At 33.1% G+C, this 26162-nt stretch overlaps 2 protein-coding genes across 3 annotated transcripts in view; one reads left to right on the top strand and one right to left on the bottom strand.

Annotated features, from left to right (window-relative positions):
• LOC128219773 (uncharacterized) overlaps positions 1-9203 on the bottom strand; it is a 99101-nt gene extending 89898 nt beyond the window's left edge. Inside the window, exons 1-5 of the mRNA XM_052927764.1 lie at positions 9182-9203; positions 8163-8310; positions 7146-7190; positions 6437-6562; positions 5132-5196 (exon numbers count right to left, since the gene is read on the bottom strand). Of these exons, the coding sequence (XP_052783724.1) occupies positions 5132-5196; positions 6437-6562; positions 7146-7190; positions 8163-8279 (353 nt within the window). The 5' untranslated portion in view covers positions 8280-8310; positions 9182-9203. The remainder of the gene's footprint in view (positions 1-5131; positions 5197-6436; positions 6563-7145; positions 7191-8162; positions 8311-9181) is intronic.
• Positions 9204-9249: 46 nt separating this feature from the next.
• LOC128218770 (ankyrin repeat domain-containing protein 42-like) lies at positions 9250-25172 on the top strand. Of its 2 annotated transcripts, XM_052926461.1 has the most exons (15): positions 9250-9328; positions 11058-11212; positions 11568-11675; positions 12286-12405; positions 15574-15600; positions 16051-16186; positions 17228-17428; positions 18129-18254; positions 18910-19089; positions 19351-19476; positions 20458-20607; positions 21191-21301; positions 21676-21802; positions 22709-22847; positions 23908-25172. In XM_052926461.1, exons 1-15 carry the CDS (start codon positions 9322-9324, stop codon positions 24073-24075), a joined length of 1881 nt encoding a protein of 626 aa, XP_052782421.1. In that variant the 5' UTR covers positions 9250-9321; the 3' UTR covers positions 24076-25172. The 2 variants fall into 2 exon arrangements, with proteins under 2 accessions (XP_052782421.1, XP_052782422.1); XM_052926462.1 differs by lacking the exon at positions 15574-15600.
• Positions 25173-26162: the final 990 nt, after the last annotated feature.

The raw sequence follows: 26162 nt of genomic DNA, 5'->3' as shown, positions 1-26162 counted from the left end.
CGGCTTGATGTGACAATGGAGCACAATTAGCGCTTGTCAAAGAATTACATTGAGCACGCGTATATGACAAACATCGATGTCAGAAAATGAGCGTTTAAATTTGGATGATGTAGTGCGTATATAATTGCTGGTTAAAACAACCTGAATATCATTCGAAAATGTCTATCTCATCAGGTTTGATTGCCGCATTGCTCAATCTACCCTCTTCTGAACAATTCTTGACTATGTTCGGAATGCACACATGTGCTCTCATTTTGTTTTAAAAGTTTTATGTTGTTTTAAAAAAGAAGTATAATAATGAATTATTTGTCTTAACAATAAATCAGCAAGTATTTTTGTATACGAGAGATCACTCAAACCAAATGTATGGAATTGGTAACGTGTAATCGAAATTGCAATGTTCTTGTCATCTATAATTCGCAAACACTGTCATTTTCTGAAAATTGTTAATCCGAAATATTGCTATTCTGAAATGATTTCTTGGGTCCCTACGATTTCTGATTAACGGTGTTCAACTGTATTTGATATTTTTAAAAGAACCAATTAAAGGTAAATTAAAATTAATGAAATCACCTACCTTATAATAGCCCAAACATTAGAGATATATCACACAATGACACAAGAATTAATTTATCTCCACACACCCACTGCACGTGCAAATCAGAATGCTGGAGCCATAATATTGAGAAAATGTGCAAGATTAAATTTAATAAAAGTAACCCCTAAAAACTCCTATTCATACCTGCTGGACGTAAAATCAGATAACTGGAGCCCAAGCCATATTATGATTGATGAGAATCAATATTTTAAATGAAAATAAACCCCAAGAAAACTCCTATACACTCACACAAGCACACTGCACGTGAAAAGTGAAAGTCAGACAGCTGGAGCCATGTATTGATGAGAAACAAGACAACAATCTTGCCGAACCAATACCCGCATTGTCACACGAGAGGGCAGTGACTCACACGTGTGACGATCCAATACAATTAAGCACAGTACCAGGAGAAATTCCAAGCCACAGGCAGCAAGTTCCAACACTGATGGTCTGTATTATTAATTCCATAAACTGCGATGAACATCGCCTATTAAGTTGTCTAGATAAAGGAAATAAAGGCTCGTATAAGGTGTAAACCTGAAGTAAAGGAGAGGTCTTTTATTGATCACTATTTGCTAAGAAAAAAACCCCAATAGAGTAATTAACTTAAGATAGTTAAAAGGTACATATCACTCATGGATTAGCTGTATTTCACCCATCACTTGATTTGAGGCCCCCAGGTAGGTTTATCAAGATATCTGTTAATTAATCAATGGTCACAGCTTATTGACAGTGACTTTTACAAATATACTTGATCAGGGCCTCGTGAAGTGTCATGAAATGTGTGTATCTAACAAATCAGGGCCTCATGGAGAGTCATGAAATTTGTGAATCTAACAAATCAGGGCCTCACGGAGAGTCATGAAATTTGTGTATCTAACAAATCAGGGCCTCACGGAGAGTCATGAAATTTGTTTATCTAACAAATCAGGGCCTCATGGAGAGTCATGAAATTTGTGTATCTAACAAATCAGGGCCTCATGGAGAGTCATGAAATTTGTGTATCTAACAATGAAAACAATGTACACTACCAACCACACATTTTTTTCAGATTTTGAATATCTCTGAGAATTTTCATTACCGTGAACGTTATCTTTTTAATATTTTTTCACTTTACCTCGCGCTATAAGCATAACACCTCATTCATTTCTATAATTTGCCCTGTGTCCTTTTGCATTGAGTCAATGTTATACACAGCATTGCGAACTGTTATTTAACAGTAATTAAATAAACTGTTTTTAATTTTTTGAAGGCTTATTTATTTATTCCCCCTCCCCTATTAATATAATTCCAGTCAGTTTTATGAATTCGACCAGTAATCAACAAATGACTTGGTTTATACTCAAAACATAGTTTGATCCCTGAAAATTATGCTCTGCAACTGTGAAAGTTTTTTGATGCTTAATTGTCATCTTATTCGCACTTAAATATATAAATTTAGAATGCCATCGATAAACTTGTGTGAATGTGAATAAATAATATACTGAATACAGTTGTGTGATATTTATTATTTGGGGTTAAAAAAAACTAGTGACTATTTGGGGAATTTTCCACACGAAAACCAGGCAAAAAGGCCTTCAACCATGGGCTGTGAACTTTAAAAGCCTCTTGATCCCAGTCACTTTCAATAGTGATTTTCCAAAAAATCTTTAAATCATAATTTATATGTAACAAATCACATTTAAACAAGCACTTTGCGCAATAATTCTTTTTAAATGAAAACTAGATTCAGTTTTATCAGCTGCTGCTGCAAACTCTTTCTTAAGGCGTGAAAGCCTTTTCACAGGTATATTTAAATATTGATTTAATATTTCCAAAAAAGCTTTAACAAACACTCAATTAATAATTCAACTCAACATCCTAATCATCAAGTGTGGGGGATGAGATTGTTTATCATCCCAATCAGGTGAAAGCCATTCTGCGAGCACAGTACAATTCTCAATCCATGCCACCAGGGTTTAAATACCCCATCCCAGAGATATTCCGCAAACACAGTTGCTTTAATCAATCAAAAAGGGGCATAACTTCACTTCTATTAAAGCCAGAACTATAGCCTTAATACACAGAGTAGCGATGTGCATATTGTCACTGGTAACATGTGTACCAAGTTTCATGTGAACATCTTAATCTGTTATTGACTTATGGTAAATTAAGGTTAAAGATTTTGCATGACAATTACACCATTGCTAACACAATGCCTCAGCCTCCTTTTTCATTACAAACAAACAAGCTGCAATGTGGTTATAGGATTTTAGGAGGGTGCTGCACCCTGTCCTTTTTTGAAAGCAAAAGCACCATTTTGCATTCAGAAGCTCTGCTGTCGAATATTTCTTGTCCCTTCATTCAAACTTATAATATGATAATAAATATATACAAACTTAACATATGAAGCAGTTGAAACCTATTATTACTTAAATTAAACACAATCCCTAAGATTTTCTGTCAATTAATGTTCAAGTTCTTTACAGCCCAAAACCTGATTAGCCCCACCGTACTCCTGTCCCTCTTCTGTAGCATCCTGACCTTAAAAGCCTGGCTTAAACCCTTGATATTAAGCAGCATCCACATGTCTGACTCAAAATATTAAATCAAAACTGAGGGCCCCATATCAATAAAAATCTTTGGCTTATGATAATAAATTTCGAGGCATAAACTTGTTTTTGGCGTACACTTCATTTCAATAAAGATATTGTAAAGACATTTATCACACAGGTTCTGCACTTCACTTTACGGGTATACCTGAGCACTCTTAAACAGAATAAAGTTTACGACTAAGAAATCTTATCCCAGATCTTTTGATAGTCTGAATATGTTTTTTTATTTATCAAGGGGAATAACTTCTGCCAGCAACTGATTCAAGTATATGATGATATGTATAATCTGTCTAAAAGGGACTTACTCTTACATTTTAAGTGGACCACGCTTTCTTTAAACTTTGCTGAAATTTAGTTTAATAGTAAATTAACTACTTTTCTGAAGAAACAAACACCAAAGCACAACTAGCATAACAGAATTATTTGAACAAAATTTTATAAATTATCAATGCCTTAAAAAAATCAAACTTTCAATATTGTAACAAATGTTTTTCTGCAAAAAAGAGAATTTTTTGTAACATTCAAAATTAGTTTTATCATCTATTAACTCTAAATTGACTTTGAACGATTGTCCACCTTTGAGACAAATATTTTGCCTTCATTATATTCAAAATTAATATGTTTGATGTTTTACCCTATTCAGTATGAAACTATCAATAATATAAATTCATACATAATTAATATTTCAAGAAGCATGCATTTTCCTAATGTGGAAATATATTTGTCCTTACATCAGTTTGGGCTATGGGCATGCATATTATGCTGGGCATTTCCCAGGGTGATCCACATTTCTGAGCAGTTTAGGAAATGGGTGTCCTAATTTTCAGTTAGCAATCAAGGCCCAGTTCCAAATGCAAGTGCTACGCTTACAACAAAATTCTTCCTCCTCTAAGTCATCCTGCCATTTTCTCTCATTTTCTCCCACCTCAGATAAGTAGATCCAATAATTTAACCATGCTAGAAATTCTTATCTTGCCCACGGGCCAAGATAAAATGCCCGTATGGAACTCCTTTTTAATGCTCACCACATTGTAAGTACCTCCCTTGTTGAAAACTGTCGTCTGTAGCATCATGGAAACCTTGTCTTGTGACAATATTTAGAACGCTAATTAATTATTTCTCGCTTCGAATGTCACCATTAAACAGTTTTAAGGCACCTTTCAAGAAATAATGCTTCACTCTCCTTAGAACTATATAAAGACCGATTTGACTATTAACAATCTGAATCACTGCGCGCATATCCATGACAACCACGAATTATCGCAAACCTCGTTTCCGCAAAACACCCTACGCTCAGGTCTGAATGAACCTATCTTACACTCTTGGCCATGGAAGATACTTATAATCTTCCACACGGGCAAAGATAAAACAAGTACCCGTATGGGACTCCTTTTTAATGGTCATCACATTGTAATTACCTCCCTTGTTGAAGACTGTCGTCTGTAGCATCATAGAAACCATGTCTTGTGGCAATATTTAAAATGCTAATTAATTATTACCTTAATCTAAATCACTGCGTGCTTATCCATGACAACCATGAATTATCACATATCCATACGCATTTATATTCACTACGCACAAAAGAGTTCAAAGAAAAATAATAATTTCTAACTTAATTTTGTTTAACGGAGGTGAGAGAAAAAGCATCATCCTTAGCCAGATAGATTTGTCCCAACCTTCGCACGGGGTGTTCTACTGAAACTCGGTAAACCTCATTTCCGCAAAACACCCTACGCTCGGGTTGGGATGAACCTATCTTACACTCTCAGCCATGGAAGATACTTATAATCTTAAATCTGTTATAGTGACTGAAATAACAAGAATTATACCCTTCTCAAATAAAGACATTGAATGCGCATTTAATACCTATAACAACTGATAAAATGTTGGTCGAAAAAACATCAAAACAAAGGTATTTATTAAGTGTGGCCTAGCTTACTTTTCAACGAGAAGATCGCCCTCCTCCATCTGTTGTACAACCCTCCTGTGTTGCTGCTCTTCATCCTTAAAGAAAGGGGAACAATTTGCTTATAGGGGCACACTACAGGTTGAGGCAAAATATTAAATGATATTAACCTTCGTATATATGTTGTTTTTTCTAATATATAACTACGTGGCCACAAATGTCACAGTTAAAAATTAAATGCCAAAATTTCACTGATATTGTTATCTGAACACAAATCACATCCTTTTTGTTTTGCCTTAAAATAAGAAAAAAATAAAATCAATTACATCAATCTATATTATGCGCCCTTGAAGGTTGGACGAAAACCATGATTGATAATCAGAAATAAAAGGAGGCCATTTCAATTAATTGTTGATTTAATAATTTGGTTGTCCGGTTAGCGCAGTGTTTAGCACACTCGCTTCTCACCAAGGCGACCGGGTTCGATTCCCAGCTTGGGCGCATGTGAGTTTGGATTGTGGTCGCCAAGCCGGACAAGTGGGTTTCCTCCGGGTACTCCGGTTTCCCCCACAACACGAAACCACGCTCTCGCGTAACATCGTGCCAACGAGAGTGATTAATATAAAGTTGTATTAACTTGTTGTAAAATAAATAAGTTTAAACTAAACTAATAAAATAATAAAAACGGATTTAGTTACACGAAAGGAGATATTGTATATTAAGTTATTTAAATGAACAATCAAAAATTACATTGCAGATTCCATTCCATTTTTCACAGTGGGACTCTAACCTACCATAATTGCCCATCAAAAGAAAGCTTATCATTCCTATAATGTTTTGAGATTAAGCATTTGAAAAAACATTCCATGTAGATTATAATTCTACAGGCTCTTATAAAAGAGAATATTCTATTATTTTCAGTGATAATAGGTGTTTAAATTTGAAGAATTTAGGGGCTATCATATTGATTTTAAAAAAGAATCGTTCATTATTTAAGGAAACATGCTTTCATCTAAAACTACTAAGTCTTGTACTTATAACAAGAAATTAAAATAAAAGTTTTCATCTATGTCTGATGAAACAGTTCATACATAGTTTTCACTGTTAGGTATAAAAGTTCCATGATCATAATTGCAGAACTCTTTATGAGGCACTGATAAAATCTATTTCTGGACTTGTTTCAAAAGATTTCAGAATAAAAATAAGTTCAACTATGGGGGCCTCAAATATTTGAATCAGACAATCAGTGATGCATGATTATACAGCTACATGTAATCTATGAGACTGATCCCATTTCTTGATAACAACACATCAGTTTGCCTTTAAATATTTTAGTACCTTTTCATATTTCTCGAACAATTTGTTGACATAGATTTGTCTGCCCTTGAAGCCCCTCCAGTGACGCTGGATATGTATAGCAGCATACTCTTCATGGTTGAGGAAGGAGTCTTCTGCTATCTCCGCCTAAACCAATGAATAATATTATTTTTGTCAAACAACAGCATAAGAAAACGGAATAAAATCAAACACTTATAATAGGACTTTTTATATTGATGTCACTTATGTGACAAAAATGCCTGTTGCAATAATAAAACATCATTTAAGTTTCAAAAATAAGTTCTATTGTTCTTGATTATGTAAAAAAAATGACAGAAAATGCTCTGTTTTGCCAAATAGTGCTTGCAACACTATTGAAAATAGATTTGTTTTAGGCTTAGAAATTTATCAGCTGTTGTTGGTGTTTGTTTATAAAAGTAAAAAAAAATGTTGTCAACATAAGAGCAGTAAGTGAGTCCCTTTTAAAACAAGCATTCTAGCACTTTATGCATAATCAATACCATGTATTAACAAGAGGATGCCATCGGAAGTTTTGAAGTAATTTTCCGGACAAGGGTGTCAAATGGATTTTTTACTTCACATGTCGGATGGGAAGGACCAAAGTATCAAAGAACCAGTTGCTAATAATATAATTTTCTACGCCGTGTGAGAAATAATCCCTTTATTGGTGAATTGAATGGTTAAAAGACAACAACTAGCGTTGTGTTACCTCTGTCCTTGGAAAAACCTTGGCAGCCGCACCCGGATCAACGGTCTGAAGCAGAAGGTCCCATTTATAAAAGCACAACAGTTCAAAATAATTTTCATCCCATAAATTTAATGACATAAACTGCATTATTTGAATGATTATTTAAAGACAAGACAACTACAAGCAAGACTTTAGTGCTGACAATTGACCTGACGCTTAACCACCCTAATATGAATATTCATAACTATTCAACCAATATAGAGGTTGACTAGTCACATGATAATCCAGGACAAATAATTGCACATGTATGTATTTCTTTAGACCTTGCGGTCAAGAATAACCCGTGAAAGTGCAAGCACTTATTTCCAACGGGGTCCTTTGGGTTTTTTTGCTGAAGGGACAGCACGCTGAAGAGACAGTGATGGGATACAAGGAAGTCTGGGTGCGATACCCTAGCTCTTATCCGAAGAGACCCCTTGGTTCTTTTACGTGCTCGGTGTAAAGCACCGATACACGGGGTACAACTTTCCTGGGTTAAACCAGTACTGAGTACACCACTTTTCCAAGCACTACCCTTTAAATGCCGAGCGCCAGGCAAGGGAGCTACTTGTACCAACTTTTAACGTCTTTTGGTATGACGCGGCCAGGGATCGAACCCACGACCTTCCGCTCAATAGGCAGAGCTTAACCACTAGGCCACGGAGACGGAAATCCCTAGTCTTGAATTTAATACATGTATTCTTGTTTTTTTAAAAGTAGATAACATTCGATGTACGATGACACAATTTTAAAGAACTTCAATATTTAAATTACTGTTTATCCCAGGGACCCTTAGAATGAATTCCATTGAGTGCAGCCATATACTAAAAAAAATCCTTCAAAAACAATGCTCATTACGTAATGATTTCAATGTATCTGAGTATTGGCATAGCATAATAATCTCTAAAATTTAGATGTAGGATGAGCCCTGTAACCTTTTTTTATTTGAGCAGACACGCTAAATATTATAAACTGTAACTAAGAAAAAGATTGAAATACCTCAAGAAAGTGTTTATTTCTGTCAAACCGTTGTTGTCTGATCTCACCAAAGTCCAACTCCTGGAGATCAGTATCTGTCTCTGTATCCAACTCTAGCATGTTGGCTTGGCCGTCCATGTCAACTTATTAGTTATTGTGCCCAAAATCTCTGAAAACAAAGAAGATATCAGGCCTTTCAAGAAAACTGAAACAAATTTATATATATATCTCCAGTATTATAAAATTCACTCCCATCAGTGGCTCTGCTTAGGCAAACTTCACAGTGTTACTTCCCTTACATCAATCACTGCAACCATGCAAATCAAATGACTAGATTAGACTTTAAATATCATATCGGTAAAGATTGTAGATTATCTCAATGCCCCTTGAAAATATGAAATTTGATAAAATGTATTGAAATTATTTTTAATAGAGGGAAGAAAAACATTAAAAAAGAGCATTTTTTATATAGCTGAAATCCAGCTATACTCTCTCATGTTGGCGGAGATTTATTCTGCTTGTCAGGGGATAATCATCACGTAGGAGATTGCTGCTATTTATGTTTCTAGACAGATTCAGAAAACACTTGTAACACAGCTGTAATGTAGTCCAAATAATTGTATGTTGAGGGATCTTTTTTACGATTTTTGATATGGCAAATCCTTCACGTCTATTATTTTAGACTAAGCTTTAATGTAACTAATAAATCCCTTTCCATTTGATTTGAGATTGGTTCAATCATTCATTTGAAACTGGAATAAGTCGAGTCATGTGACCATCCTATGCTAACCTATGTTGTACTTACTAAGTTAGCCTAGTAACTAAAATGGAAGTATGTGACTTTGTCAGTTACAGTCTCAGTACCATTGCATTATATGAGTGATGAAACATTTTCGTCAATCAAATTATTGAACAAAATAAATTGATGAAACAACTTTACTGTAAAAATAACAATAAGGATTTTTAAACATACATTTCAAAATGATAGACAAAGTTAGCATATGATGCTGATTAATCTAAAACAAATAAAGAAATACTACCTTACTTGTCAAAACGACTGAATCTCACAACGCAAAAATATTATCGCGCACCTATCAAACTGACCAATCGCGAGACTCGTTACATAGGATGTTCGGCATAGTTGACAGCTTTGTAAACAACTTTGTTGGCAACCAAAAAAATGCCAGGTAAATTGCCATTTTCCGCTATTAAACTGCATTGAACATGTTTTTACTAGTAGTAATGGTATTAGTTATTTTTCCATAGATTTGTTGATTTCTAATTGAATGATATATACCTTGTTTTATATAAGATTTTTTACTTCACATAGTTGCATTTTTTTAGTTTTAACTTTTATCAAGATCTCACATGTTACTAAACCATTATATCAACATATCTTTCATGTCTCACAGTTTCTCCGTGAGTCTCACGAATTTGGAAATGAAATCACAGTCTCACACTGACTAAAAATCTCACGCATGCCCCCGAAACCCCCTAGAATATTTTTTCACTCTAAGGTTCATAAATTGAGCCTCACAGCTCTACACATATGTATCAACACAGCAGATAAGATAAAAAAAAAACACATTGAAAAAGTTTGTTTAATTTGTAGAGCCAACTAGTGTGAAATTCAATCACTGTATTTTAATAACCAAGTTTAAACCCTTTAAAGTTTCATAATTTGTTTATTCGCCTTTAAATGATAATCAAGGTCCATTCTGGAGCATTGTTGCATATAAATAATGAACAAGGTTGTTGTGAAGTGTGATATACAATTGGTGAAAATCCCTGTACATACCTAGTGGCAGCCCGCAAGCCCATCATTGAAATGCCAAGAAAACAAGATTTTGCCACATAATTGACTATGGCATATGTATATTATAAAGCATGGAGTGTTATCAAATATCAAGAATTTTTAACAATGGAGTCTACATAAACTGTCATCAGTAAAAGTAGAAAATTGGATAAAAAAATCTTGCTTAGATTCTAACACCTTGCATTATATTATGCTTTGAGAATTCTTACAAGCCCTATTTTGTAAAATTTAAACTTTGAACTGAAGACAAGCATGCGTTTAAATTTAGTGTCAGGCTTGCAAGTATTGGCTCATTTTTTACCTCTGCTTTAAGAAAGAATTTATGATAATTGATGTTTTGTTTTTATTTTACAGTCCGTCCAGGTATGGTTTTATGTGGTTGTTGCAGCTTGTGCTTTATTTGTCTTACATGTGTTTGCACGTATTCTTATATGAATGAATTATGTTATATGTATGCAATAACAATACCCTATAAAAGATTGTGTAAATCTTTTAAATTATGAAGATCTGTTAGCGCAGGCAAATCTTTTAAATTTAATTTTATTAATTTTGTACATACATGCGAAAAAAAAAATAGGATTCGGATGAAATTCCTTTTATTCCATCACTTCTTAATGTCTGATTTTCTTTGCCACTGATATTTAAACTTTGTGACATTTTTAAGTGGCATAAATTATTTTACTTTAGAGAAATCTTATAATAATAAATCACCAGATTTCTCTTTATCGCATTCAAAATCTGTCTTATCAACAATTGTATGCTTTGTTTTGCCAAATCTAAATGCATATACCGATATGAGAATAAGCTAGAATGTAAATTACTTTTGTCTTGAAATATGCAAGCAGGGTAAAACACATTACCATCAAGGCACAGTAATCGTTTGTTTGCTAGCATGTTTTTGCGTCATAAAAACAGCACACTATAAACATGTGTAATTCAGTTAGAAAGTGAAATAAACTTTTATTATGACACTTATATAAAATTATATAAATCTTTTGACTTAAGTTTATATTCATTCAGAATCCAATCTTTTGATTTTAAATTCTTAAAAAAACAGATACAAATTAATCTTTTATGGTTTGGCAAATTATTGTTTCCAGCGCAAAAGAAGTATGTGAACATCCATGCTGCAGTGTCGGCGGGGGACGTTAAAGCCCTCGAGCTGATGGTGAAAGCAGGGGCCAGCATCAATGAGGTCGATGAGAAAGACAAGTTCACTCCCCTTCATAGCGCCTGCAATGTTGGGGCTCTAGAGGTATGCATTAATGCATTATTTTTCTTCTTAAGGATAAAACACTTTTATACCAACAGCTGTCTTAAATGACACAAAAGCTCCAAATATCATTATGCCTGACAGGTCGAAATATATCATACAGGTATATAAAATGTAAAAAAAAATGTAATGTAATGAAATTGGTTTCGAAAAATTTGTTTGCATTTATCTAGATATCTAAACTAAATAAGCTTTGGAAAAGCCTCCAATTCTTTGTTACTCTGAAGCCTTTAAGTAACATTCATGATTGTTTTCAGAAGAAATATGTTCGAAATGCAAGCCATATGTTTGTATAGATTCCCTGAAATTTCATTTGATTCTAACACCATATTTTCAGTGCCTCCATTGGTTGCTATGGCATGGAGCAGACACAACAGTAACAACACCTAAGGGTTGGACTCCTGCTCACATTGCAGCTATAAGGGGCCAGGATGCTTGTCTCCAGGTGAGTCATACCTTGCTAATGTGTAATTTGGGGATAAAATTTTCTCCTAATTAGTTTTATTAAGACTACATAATGATTTTAAATCTAGAAAGAAAATCATACAAACTTTGTACCCCATGCAGAATTCAGACAGAGTTGATAAAAATGGCCCTTTAAAGAAACATCTATAAACAGCTAACTGAGAAGAATTTTCAGGCATTATAATAAAAAATATATATTTCTCACTTTGAGGTACATGTATCATGTGTTTTTTTATTCATGAAGAAAGTCTTACTAGAATCATAAGACCTTAAGATTTGTCTGTTCTTTGTAAAGTTGATAAAATAAAATAAAATAATATAAGCCACATAGCAGTATCTTAAATCTCATCATATTATGCGATATTTCTATTTTATATCATATAAATTTATAATACTCCCACACTTCGTCATGCAAAAAGCTACTTAAACTTAAGGCAAATGACCATAGAGACAGCACAACAGGAAATCTTGCAGTGGCACATGATGTAACATTTTTTTACCGCATGATAGATGATATTTATTATTTGTTATTTATCTCTTTGGCAGTAATAAGTTCGCAAGTACTTACATAACCAATTATAACCCTGCAGGGTCTAGCAAACAACAATGTTAACTTGAGCGCAAAGGACCATCGAGGCAGCTCTCCTGGACATCTTGCGGCGGCACACGGCAATTCTTTCACCCTCAACACCATTCTGCGATCAGGAACGGTGAGTTGGTGATATTTTAGAATGTCAAGACTGACAGACATAGAAGTCACTTCCGATAGAGGTTCACCAAAAAATTCCAAGCTCTTATCTATCGACTTCATCAATATTTGATTCATTCATTTTAGGCCATACAATATTAATAATGTGTAGCGCAATCTATCCAGCAGAAAAAAAGGTTCTATAGAGACAAATTTCTTACTACAAATGCCTTGGATAGATGGTTTTACTAATGAAAATCATAAAGATAGCATCATATACATTTGCACGTCCATGCATGTAAAAAATTGAATTCTACACCCTGTGTAACTGTATTTCTCCCACCTCAGATAAGTAGATCCAATAACTAACCATGCTAGAAATTCTTATCTTGCCCACGGGCCAAGATAAAATGCCCGTATGGAACTCCTTTTTAATGCTCACCACATTGTAAGTACCTCCCTTGTTGAAAACTGTCGTCTGTAGCATCATGGAAACCTTGTCTTGTGGCAATATTTAGAACGCTAATTAATTATTTCTCGCTTCAAATGTCACCATAAAACAGTTTTTACGCACCATTCAAGAAATAATGCTTCACACTCCTAAGAACTATTTAAAGACCGATTTGACTATTAACATAATCTGAATCACTGCATGCATATCCATGACAACCACGAATTATCGCATATCCATACGCGGATGTTTAACTGAGGTTGGAGAAAAAACATCTACCATAGCCGCTCGTGTAAGAAAGGTTTATCTTGACCCTCGGTAAACCTCGTTTCCACAAAACACCATACGCTCAGGTCAGAATGAACCTATCTTACACTCACGGCCATGGAAGATACTTATAATCATGACTGTGATTTTAAATGCACATTGGACCGATTGTTCAGAACCTTGTTAAAGTTGACAATGTGGTTATCGACATTGTTGATAACTTTTAAATTTGAAATACTTGATGGTAGATGTTAGTGCTAATTTATTTGAATGAAACAAGTTAAGTCGTAAAAGTTGTCTCAAATCTTAGTAGAAATACTGCAGATCATTTATGTGTCTATTACACTTCCAGACAAGTAAAGATTCAAAATTAACAATGATGATGTTAACTATGTTGTTAACTTTAACATAGTTCTAAACAATCGGCCCTGTATCTTTAGAAAGCCTTATTTCTTTGCTTTTTTTTGAGTTTGGTAATTTAAGTAATAGTAAGATGATATATGAAGATATTAATGGTTATGAATGGTTGAGTGAGTGAGTGTAGCAAACAAGCCCTTCTTAATCATTAGGATATTTCTTCAGGTCATCTAACTCATTTAAAATGCAACCTCAATGGCTGACATATTGATAACTCAATTTTTAATTTAGTCTGACACAGCGGGATTCGGTGTATCAGATAAGCGGGAATAGGTGGACCTTTAAACACCTGCGAAAGTTAAAAATAATAATGATTAAGCCGAGTACTTAATGATTGTCTATCTGCAATTTCATTGGATGTTAATATAGGTTGTATTCTAAATACAAATATTTTTCATTTAAAAGGCACCCATTGATGTCAAACAAATAATATTTTCTCTATGGCCTAAGCAGACATGAAGTTTATAAAATGATTTCAATTTAAAGCTTTCTTTGCAGATAAATTGAAAAAAGTTGAATTTCAGGGTGACCATTTTTGCTGTTTTTACTTGAATTGTGATCTCGTTGGCTAATTTTAAAGCAAATTAATCCAGAGGCAAAAAGAGATTAATGTTTACAGTCAGCATATGGAGTTACTGTTTACAGTCAGCATATGGAGTTAATGTTTACAGTCAGCATAATATGAGATTAATGTTTTCAGTCAGCATATGAGATTAATGTTTACAGTCAGCATATGGAGTTTATGTTTACAGTCAGCATATGGAGTTAATGTTTACAGTCAGCATAATGAGATTAATATTTACAGTCAGCATATGGAGTTAATGTTTACAGTCAGCATATGAGATTAATGTTTACAGTCAGCATATGAGATTAATGTTTACAGTCAGCATATGAGATTAATGTTTACAGTCAGCATATGGAGTTACTGTTTACAGTCAGCATATGGAGTTAATGTTTACAGTCAGTATATGAGATTAATGTTTACAGTCAGCATATGAGATTAATGTTTACAGTCAGCATATGGAGTTACTGTTTACAGTCAGCATATGGAGTTAATGTTTACAGTCAGCATATGGAGTTAATGTTTACAGTCAGCATATGGAGTTAATGTTTACAGTCAGCAATTTATGAGATTAATGTTTACAGTCAGCAATTTATGAGATTAATGTTTACAGTCAGCAATTTATGAGATTAATGTTTACAGTCAGCAATTTATAAGATTAATGTTTAAAGTCAGCATATAAGATAAATGTAAACAGTCAGCAATTTATGAGATTAATGTTAACAGTCAGCAATTTATGAGATTAATGTTTACAGTCAGCAATTTATGAGATTAATGTTTACAGTCAGCATATGAGATTAATGTTTACAGTCAGCAATTTATGAGATTAATGTTTACAGTCAGCAATTTATGAGATTAATGTTTACAGTCAGCAATTTATGAGATTAATGTTTACAGTCAGCATATGAGATTAATGTTTACAGTCAGCATATGGAGTTAATGTTTACAGTCAGCATATGGAGTTAATGTTTACAGTCAGCATATGGAGTTAATGTTTACAGTCAGCATATGGAGTTAATGTTTACAGTCAGCAATTTATGAGATTAATGTTTACAGTCAGCAATTTATGAGATTAATGTTTAAAGTCAGCATATAAGATAAATGTAAACAGTCAGCAATTTATGAGATTAAAATGTTAACAGTCAGCATATGAGATTAATGTTTAAAGTCAGCATATGAGATTTATGTGTACAGTCAGCATATTGATTCAGGGATATATTTTGTTTTCAATTTTGCTTTTTTTGTTAAATATAAATTTCATACACAATGGGCCAATTGAAAGTTAACAATATTGTAAACGGCTTTGATGTTAACATTTATTATAGATTTTTTCTGATGTGTTTAATAACTATATAAAAGATAAAACAAGAAATCAATAATGACTGTGTTAACATTATATAGTTACATTGTTAACTTGAACAAAATTCTGAACAATCAGCCCTTTATCCAGTATGAAGTTTTAACACATATTTTACCTTCATTGTACATTTAAGGGCTTTTTAAATGAAACAGGAGTAAAGGTATATTTGGTCACTAAATTGTGTGTTTGTCTTTGTAAATATGTGTTGTTTGTTGTTTATGATTAGCATTTGCATTTAATGTTTTTGTAAACAATGTAGAATTATGAAATAACATGCTTGAAGTGTATGAAACAGGCTTTTAATTGTTAATCAATGCTTTCAGGGTAAAAGGGAAAATGAAATTAATAATTTTCGTTTCGAATACAGGTAGCTTCAAATATTGTATTTGTACACTTGTGTGATGGTTGATTATTTCAATGTTCAATAAGAATTGATAAGTCAATATTATTTTAATATAGCATATTCAATTTTGCTGCAAAACAACTAACTAAAATGTTGGTTAATGACTGAAATATATTTAGAAAAATGTAAAAAAATCACAATAATTTCAATACATTTCTTTCATTCTGTCCTTATCAATTTTGTTTATACTATCATGTCTGTGACCAGGACATCAATACAACAGACAAGAGTGGTTGGACGCCCGTGCACTCGGCCTGCTACCATGGTCGACTAGGGTGCCTGCAGCTCCTTAACAAGTGGGGGGCCAGCATCGATGAGGTTGATAACCTAGGAAATACACCAGGTTGGTATTTAGCACGTCAGATATTCTAAGGCAAACAGTGCAGTTATTGTGCTAGCCTTAGTGCTGTTAAAGGCAGATGAGTGAGTGAACAAAATCTTTATTCTTGACAAAATTCAAAAACAAAGATATCCCCATTAAATTTAGTACACATGTTACCTGAGTGACAATATGACGGTGTGTATGGAGGTTCATAACTCTGGTTTTGATAATATCTATAATATGTCCCCTAAATGACTGATATATTTTTATTGTTTTTAAATTGGTATTTTACATCTGTGATAAATTAAAATAAGAAAGGCAGAGCCAGTATTCATAAAACATCTTAAGTCATTTCCTAACTTATGTAATTTTCTTAAGTTAAGGATCTCTCTTATCATATGATAATCATATACCAACTAAAAAAAATCTGAATAATTTTCTTTGCCTTTATGGAAGATACATCATTACTTTTATGTTAAAAACACTTAAATTATTCTTTAGATTTGAATTGGAAAATTTAAAGAAATTTACTTAAGTTAAGAAATGACTGAAGATGCTTTATAAATACTGCCCCGGATATATTTAAAACATCAATCATCAATCAAATTGTGTCATAATGCCATGCTGCTCTGATATGCAAAAACAACATCAGTTTTTTCTTCTTTTAGAAATGAAAAGGGTAGCTAGTGTAAATACTTTTATTGGATAAGACTGGAATTGTTTTTACTATGTAAGAGTATTGGGGCCATATTCATAAACAAGCTTATAAGTCATTTCCAAACTTCAGTCGATTTTTTAAAGTTTTCATAGTCAAATTAAAAAACATTAATTAATATGTTATTTTCAAATAAAAGTGTCCATTTTAAATTAAGTTGATAAAAATAAAGTAGTTTGTAAATTTTCAAGAAAAATATCATATGACCAATGAGATACCAATGACTTAAGATAGGAAATGACTTAAGAATTGCTTTATGAATATGGCCCCAAGCACAGTGATTCCTAAATTATGTTAAACTCCTTATATTAATGGAGATAATATATCAGTTTTTTTCTCTTCTCCAGCGCACTACGCTGCAGCTGAGGGTCATCTCCCTTGTCTCAAATTCCTCGTCAGTATGGGCATCAGCCCGACCCACATTCTGGGCGCCCGTAATGACCAGGGTGAGACACCAAAGGATGTCGCCCAACAGTTCTACAAGGACACCATTATAGAGTACATCAACGGCATCGAGTGGGAGAGAGATCATCCCGAGGAAGCTGAAAGTAGGTGGAATTCGTTAATTTTTCTTCTGGTCACCCAATTTCATGTAACCCTATATTTTTGCATGAATCCAACGAACAAACTTTTTCTTATTGTTAAACTTGTTTATGTAGTTTTTTCTACACCTTATTTTCATATGTATAAAGTCAAAAGAAATAACTTTTTTTCTCATTTATTCTTTACATAGAATTCAAATTAATACAATAACATTGTGGCAATTACACTCACACACACATACACGCATGCACAAAAACGCACACACATTCGCGTCTGACGTATATTTCACATGTACACATTCTCCCAATCGCTTACACTTTTTGTCCCATAATGGATTCGAAGCTTAGTATTGTAGTTACTTTAACATATATATTTAAAAATAAAAAAATAATAATAATAGATAATAATCAAATACTGGTTGGATATAACAAGTCATTCAAGACTGTGTGTTATTTTAGAGTGCCAAATCGAGGGGTGAAAGCGAAAAGGTTTTATCTGCTTCTTTGTTTAATGTCACTAAGAACCTTTTCGCTTTCACCCCTCGATTAATTTACTGTGATTTTTATCTAAAAATACAGGTTAAAAGAAATAATCTTGAATGTCATTATAATGTTGAGCCCAAAAAGTTTAAATCTTCTTAACTATTGTATAATTATTTAAAACAATCCATCAATAAATTTTTAATTCCTCCCATTCCTGCTTCAGACTTGGCATTTCCGGCTCATGTTGCATCATTCACGGGTGACTTAGATCACCTCCGAATGCTTGTTGAGAATGGAGTGGTCAACATAAATGAACGTGATGACAAAGGCTCTACACCTGCTCACAAAGGTAATACAATGGATTTTACAGTCTCAATTACTTTATTTTCATGCAAAATATTGTGGCCTCACTGAGGGGCAAAATTGTAAATTATTTAGTTTTGCATATTGGTTTGATCCTGAATTTAAAACCTAGTAAATTATTCAATTTACCATTTCTTTCTGATAAGTTTTGTGTCTCATAATTATTTTAGACCTCACAATATCAGTCAAAATCAAGAAATTGCATAACAATGGGATTAAAGCATTCTGCAGCATTCAATATGCAATGTATTACCTGTTCTCGTCCTTGAATATGGCAAAGAAATTCCATTCAGTGTATTGGCAAATAAACGAAACACTACGATTAAGCTCAATTTTTTCAAGCATGTTTTTCTCCGAAGAGAAATTCTTAACCATTTTCATTATTTGTTCATTAACTGTTGAATGTCAACTTATGTATATTTAAGACTGAGAGTGATAAAATGATCTAGTGGTATAAGTGTCAGACTCTCATACACTAGGTTGTTGGTTCTATCCCAGCCATAGGTACTTTCTCATGACATCGTTTCAAAGATTACCAGTACTAGATTCTAACCGGGAAACATAACCCAGACATTTTTTTCACAATCAATGTAAAATAATTAGTATAATCTAACCTAATGTATATTTACTTCTTTTCACAGCGGCAGGGCAGGGTCATGTACATATTCTACAATGGCTGATCGAGATGGGTGCAAATATGTCGATAACGAACCAATCAGGCGAGACTCCTCGGGATGTTGCTCGAAGGTTCTCCAAACTGGCATGCGTGAAATTACTGGGGCGTGACCCGCTCCTGAGGGGAGAAATGGAAGAGGGTGATGGTGAGTTGTCATTGTCATATGCTACATCAAACTGATAGTTTGCTTGGGATGAAAAGAGCCATAATCATAATTGTCTACCACTTCTGACCTAAAACCTCAGTGATAGAGCATCTGCTTCTGGGACTTGAGTTCACGAGTTCATAGCCCTGCTTCATCATTCTAAAAATAATTCTAAAAATGGTACCTGAGTGGTACCCTTGTCTGGCACTCAGCTTTGACTGAAGTACGTGAAAAATTATTAAAAAATGTTTTGTCTTTTAGATCTTGGCTATCCGGCTCTTTTGGCAGCCTTCTCTGGGGATCTGGAACACCTACAGTCATTGATTGAGAAAGGCATCAGCAATATCAATGAACAGGATGAAAAAGGATCCACAGCGGCACATAAAGGTATGGCAGAATATTTGGACTGTTATTATTATTATGTGTGTGTGTGTGTGTGTTTGTTTTGTGTGTGTGTATGTGTTAAATGTTGTCATAGACAAATAAGTATCATTATGTTTGTAACATTGAATCTATTCAAATAAATCTTTAAAACATTCTTTAAGGCTACATAATATTAGAGGGTATCAGAAGCATTTTATGGCTTACAGACGCAATAACTGTCTCACTTTTGCTACTATGAGCCATAATAATCAAAGGATTTCCTTGTTAATCCATTAAAGCCATAAATTCCGAATAACCTCGGCCGTTACTGCATGCCCCAATTATTTGTTGCAGCGGATGCTCATTTTAGAGGATATTTTGAAAAAAAATCGCTGTGTCGTAAATTTGCCAAATTTTGGGAATGCCAGCGAGAGGCATGCATATGTATGTCCTCTTTTTTGGGGTTCATTTCCCAGAAGGGGAACGTTCTCTTGGCCTCAAAACGTATGCCAGGGTACTGGGTTGGTATTCATAAAAAACATCTTAAGTCATCTCCTAACTTAATTCATTTTCTTAGGTTAAGTATCTCACTTGTCATATGATTTAATAACTTAATAATACCTAAAATACTTATGTTCATTTACGTTATGTAATACACATACTTTAATGTTAAAAATTTTTTTTTCTTAATTTTACCATGAACATTTTAGGAAATCAAACTGAACTTAAGCTAAGAAATGACTTAAGATGTTTTATGAATACCAGCTCTGGTTCTACCTTGAAATTAGACAGAAAGATTGTTTCATATCAGTGTTTGTTTGTCTTCATAATCAAACTAAGATATATTGATAACAGTTTAAATCCAACTACCCAGTATGAAAACTATTAAAGTTTGTGACCCCAAGAAGGTCATAGGGAATAAGAATAGAAAATAAAACCAGCCTATCATCCTACAACATTAAATGTAGTTACTGGTACAAATATTAAACTTATAAATCATTTCAGCTGCGGCCCAGGGCCATGTGCATATTCTGCAATGGTTGATGGAGTCCGGAGCTGACCTTACGTTGAGAAACACCCAGGGGCGGACAGCACTTGACGTGGCACGCAAGTACAGCAATAGAACTTGTGTGAAGATGCTTGGTGGAAATCCTGGTTTGTGTTTATATTTTGTACAGTTTAGAGTTTAGATAAAATTTAAATGAATATCAAGCAAGTAAATATAAAATACGAAAACCTTAGTTTAATGTTGCAATTATGAACAATTGCAAACATAGGTTCTAAAGATCTTTTTAAGTGACAAACAAGTACACAGCTTTTAAAACATTATGTACATGTAATTTAAAAAGAACCATTTTCCGTTCCTCAATTTCTAGAAATATGATCGTTGACATTATTCAGTCTCAGGATCCTCTGATCCAAGTTCCGATAAGTCAACCACCTCTTCCATCCTCACAGATGTTATGTGTTTGTAATGAACACCGTTATGAATGTTTCCGAACTTGTAAAGATATTTTTATGCAAGGGTATCTGTGGAAAAACAGTTTTCAGTGAATCTGTCTTTCCTTCACTTTGTCATTTTACTGGTGTACAGACAATCTATTCCAATAAAATGGAGGGGATTTAAAAAAAAAAATCATAAACAACCTTTCCTTTATGACAAGAGAGGTTTTATGAAAAAAAAAAATGATTTAGGTTGGCTTAATTTTACCATTTACCAAACCCATCTTGTATGCAGATGATCTGGATCACCTAGGAGACTGGTCTGATGATGAGCCAACAGGTACAGAGGGAAACACAGATGGCGCCTCACTACCTGTGTCCGATAAGCAGAAGAAAGAGTCAAGGGGTTGGTAGAACATTCTATTTATTTAGTTAGGTGTTTCATTCACTCCAATGTTTTTTAGAGGGACCCTTCGAGCCAATGGAGAGGAGGGGCTGTTAGCCAATCAAATAATTTAAAAGTGCAATCTGTCCAAAAGATAATCTGTAGAAAACTTTTAGTTTTATGCAATTGGCTAGTACTTTATGGATATATGGTAACATTTTTAAAGCGTTTCCTCCCTTAAGAGGCCCTTTGAGCTCAGGGGAACAGATTAAAATTTAGACAGGCAGCTGCTCTCATTTCTGAAATGAATTTCAAGATTTATAATTTAATAGTCAGCATGAATACATATCAGAAGTAAATCATATTAAACTAACTCGTATGATGTTTGTTTGCAGGTCGTGCTCGTCGGAAGGTAGAAGACCTTGAACGTCTTCTTGAGGTTGCCAAGAGAAACTACACACAGCTTGGTGGCACATTACCTGAAGACAGGAAACGACTACAGACCATTCGGGATAAAGACAAGTATGTTGACACAACCTTTTAAATATGTAGTGGGATGTCTGGATCTATAAATTATTGGCCATTAAATTATCCCTTATTTTAAATAATTTATAGACAGCATGCAAATATTTAATAATTAAATAAGTAACATTACGGCCATATTTTACAAACTGTATCAGTCAGTGACAATCACATGGGTTAAAGTACACAATGTTTAAAGATTAAATGAACATATTATATATCTATAAGCAGTCAGAGAATTCCGACTTAAGTTTATACCTTTAACACAAACATTGCACAATTTGAGCTTGAGCAGCCAGAACGGCTTATTTGCTTTCTATTAAAAATATGATATGCATGGCCATGTATGCGTTTGACCTTTCAATGAATTAAATTCTTATAGTTTTAGAACTATCAATGAGCAAATAGAAGCACAGTTTGATTATTAGGGATTGACACAGGAGAAATTAAAAGCTAAGCGTGACCCCTATTAACACAGTATTGCCGTCCATAGATTATGCATACAAACAAAATTAGCTCATCTTTTTTCAAAGAATCAAATGCAAGGTATTGTCATAGTTATGGTGTGGTTGTTGTTTTGGTGTTGTTGTTGTCATGGTGTTGTTGTTGTCATGGTGTTGTTGTTGTCATGGTGTTGTTGTTGTCATGGTGTTGTTGTTGTCCGCATGCTAAATCTTTAACCTTTAATGGCCATAACTCAAAAACCATCTGAAGAAATTCAAATGAAACTTGGTACATATTTTGCTAGAGACAATACATTTATTTTTGCAGCAATGGGCCTAACTCTGGATTTAATGATCTTTGAGTAATGTCCCTTTTTTAATTAAGAAATACGGACAAGCGTTAGTGTTTACTCTGCAGCATTCTTGTTTTATTGCAAATACAATTGATCCCTTATATTTTTAGGACAATCAATGAGTTGGAAGCCCAGCTGGATTATGAACGTTTGAGAAGGGAGAAACTTGAAGCTCAACTGGACCAGTATAGGCGAGACATGGCCGAACTCAGCTACAGACTTCAGGCACAGAATCATGATGATAGCGAGGTAAGCATTTTATTGAATTAATCAATACACTACTTTTAAATGAGTAAACATCGCATCATTTTATAACATAAATTTTACTGAAAAAAAATAAAATCATAACAAAAAATGATTTTAGAAGCTTATCTTACTGTCATGGCCTTGACATCATTATTGTTTTCATCATCAGCATTGTACAAACACTTACCATAACTCAAATATTTTTCAAAATTTTCAAATGAAACTAGGGACACATAATGCTATTTACAATAAGCACATGTTTAGCTAGGCCCTAAATTCTGGCTTTCGTAATTATTGAGTCATGCCCCTTAAATTGACTGTAAAATATCAGACGAGCATTGGCACTTGCTCTGCAGTGCTCATGTTAAAATACATATACATATATATATATATATATACAATGTATATTATTATTTTTAATTTAAATTTAATGAAATAATAAATTTTATTTTATTAAAATAAATATATTAATTAATATCATTAAAATTTATAGTTATATATACAATGTATATAAGTATTTCTCATTTAAACTTAATGAAATAATAAATTTTATATCTAATATAAAAAAAAATCATGCTTTTTCGAGAAAATATGAAGTTTTATCAGTGAAAAAACAACAGTGAAAATATCAATTTGATATTTTCACTGCAAATTAACGAGTGAATATATCAACTTTTTAGAACTACTTTTGAAATCCTGTGTAGTCGAAACAAAACACTTCACTTTGAACAAAAATATGTTGCCAAAATAAATAGAATGAAATATGTTTTTCTATGACATCATTTAGTCATTTTATCAAAATTTATGGTTAATTTTCAATGTTGTTTTTTATAATTATATGCTTTCCAGTGGTTAACAGAGATTTATTAGTGAAATAAAATTGTTTAGAACAATGTGACATTTCACTCAATGAAATATATTATGATCTTATACTGAATCAACCAATTATTCTCCATATATTCATTTTTCATTTAAAGGGGATTTGGATGGTTTTGACATCAGAGTGGGGGCAATTAATACACCTTAACATGAGTATGTATTGATTTCTGTATTTCTTTTTCAGTCTGAATATGATGGCTACTCACGACGTCAGCCTCGAGGTCAGGGTAGACCCGTATCAGTTAAAAAGCGATCAGGGTCCAAAAAGCGTTCACAAGACGAGGGTGGAGTCTTCATCAAGCGAAACGTTTCGAAAGAACAACGGGGTCCAAGATATCAAAAAGTTGTGTGAAATGGAGTTAGATATGGAATACGCAATGCATTTTTCTTTGAATACCAGGAAGTACTCATAAACACTTAGTCAATAATCCTCTGTCATTAGAATATTTTAATTTGTTTTATTTCAGTAAATAATGAAAGTGTTCTTATCATGTGAATGGACAACATGAAAGCATGATACATCTGGATGATTTTTGCTTACAGATAAGTGGTAAACACATATCAAAGTATGTTTGATATAGTCAAGGAAAAGTATATTTGTGAGCAATTTAAAATTATTTGTGGGTTACATAAATAGGTTATTATCCGATGTTGTGAAATCCGAATGAAATGCTTGTGAAATGTGAGTGAATTACATGCTTGTGAAAAGTGAATGAATTGCTTGTGAAATGTGAACGAAATGCTTGTGAAGAGTGAATGAAATGCTTGTGAAAATTAAATGAAATGCTTGTGAAATTATGCTTGTGAAATATGAATGAAATGCTTGTGAAATATGAATGAATAGCTTGTGAATGGGTATTGTGTGTCTCGGCAAACATGCATTCCATTTCTTAAATTAATACCAAAACATTCATTTTTGACAATACAAGAGAACACTACTAAGTTTAACCCCGTACCTCGATTTAAAAAAAACAACTGTTATTTCGTCAATTTTGATGACAACCAGTTTTCGCATAACATGTTTGTTTTTTTTATAATTCTTTTTAAATGAATGAATTATTTTGGACCGACTATATTGAAGGATTTTTCATGCTTCACATTAATGTTTAAAAAAGCGTTAGTCTTAATTTAAATATATCCTATTTTTTGTTTTTGAAGGGTTTTGTAATATTCATAGTAGGTTAAAATAATTTTGTAATTATTTTTTTGTATTAATTTACTTGATATTTTATACATTTTGTAATTGGAAATGAAAATCTAAAATGGAAATGTGCAAAACCACAGAATTATACAAATTTTATATTAGCATATATTCACAGGCATATGTTTTCGTTATGTCATTGTACAAGTTACAGATTTGCTATTGTGATATTGTGATATATTTTATTTTCATATATATATTAAATCCATTTTTAGATGCTTTTTTGTAGAATAAAGTCTAAAACTTCATGACTTTGTTGTTTTAATGGTCTTTGTAAATGTATCTTATATGCAAACATTGATCATGTTAAATTTAATGCATTTCGATCCCATATATTTTTAGTATCATTTGAATGATATCGTTTTATGTAAAGATAAATAGTATAAAAGGAAAGTTTATTCAAGGAAATATACTGACAATACATATTTGAAATACTAGCCAATATGAACCATGTCCCATGACCAATTTATGATAGATATAAATTGTACCAAAATAGGGCTACTAGCAAACTTTGGTGGCTTTTAAAGGGGCCGGCTAGACACCAGATGGTTCCAAATCGGCAAATACTAGTACATTGTTTCCTCATAACCAGTCTACAATTGTCAATACAAGCTAGTATGAGGCCGGTCATAAATACACCATTTAACATTATATATTATAATGAAGTGTTGTTGATGTCTCAGCTGAGTTTACCCGTTTATTGCGTCTAAAAATAGCGCATAATGGTTTCCAAGTGATTGTGTGTAAATTAAGCATGTAGAAGTGACCTGATTGGTACAGATACGTGTACCGACGCTATTTTTAAATTAACTGGTATTTACTTGGTAGACAAACCCAGTAAATTTAGAATTGAAAAAAATACGCAAAAACTTAGAAGGATGCATGTGTCGTAAGCGATGTGATACATCAATAAGTACGATTCAATGTGTTTTACACAATGATATAATTTTATGCAAGTTTATGCCAAATTTCTTTTTTTCATGCATTTGTATCATCTGGTGTCTAGTCCCTTTAAAGTGTCTATGTACAGTTATGTGAATTTTGGAAAAAAGTAAAATTAGTAAAATGCCCTATAAAATAGAGGGGCATCTCTTTTTCATAAAACAATATCACATCCATATTTAGATCTTCATCTCCATATATATAAAGGTGCACCTCTATTTCTAGGACAGTAATCATAAAACATCGTAAGTCACCTCCAAACTTAACAAACTTAAGTCATATTCCTAAGTGTATCA

Source organism: Mya arenaria, chromosome 15 (genome assembly GCF_026914265.1).
Source record: "Mya arenaria isolate MELC-2E11 chromosome 15, ASM2691426v1".
NCBI classification, from domain to species: Eukaryota; Metazoa; Mollusca; class Bivalvia; order Myida; family Myidae; genus Mya; species Mya arenaria.
Note: the sequence above shows the minus strand (reverse complement) of the source record. Positions and strands in the feature narration are given on the sequence as shown.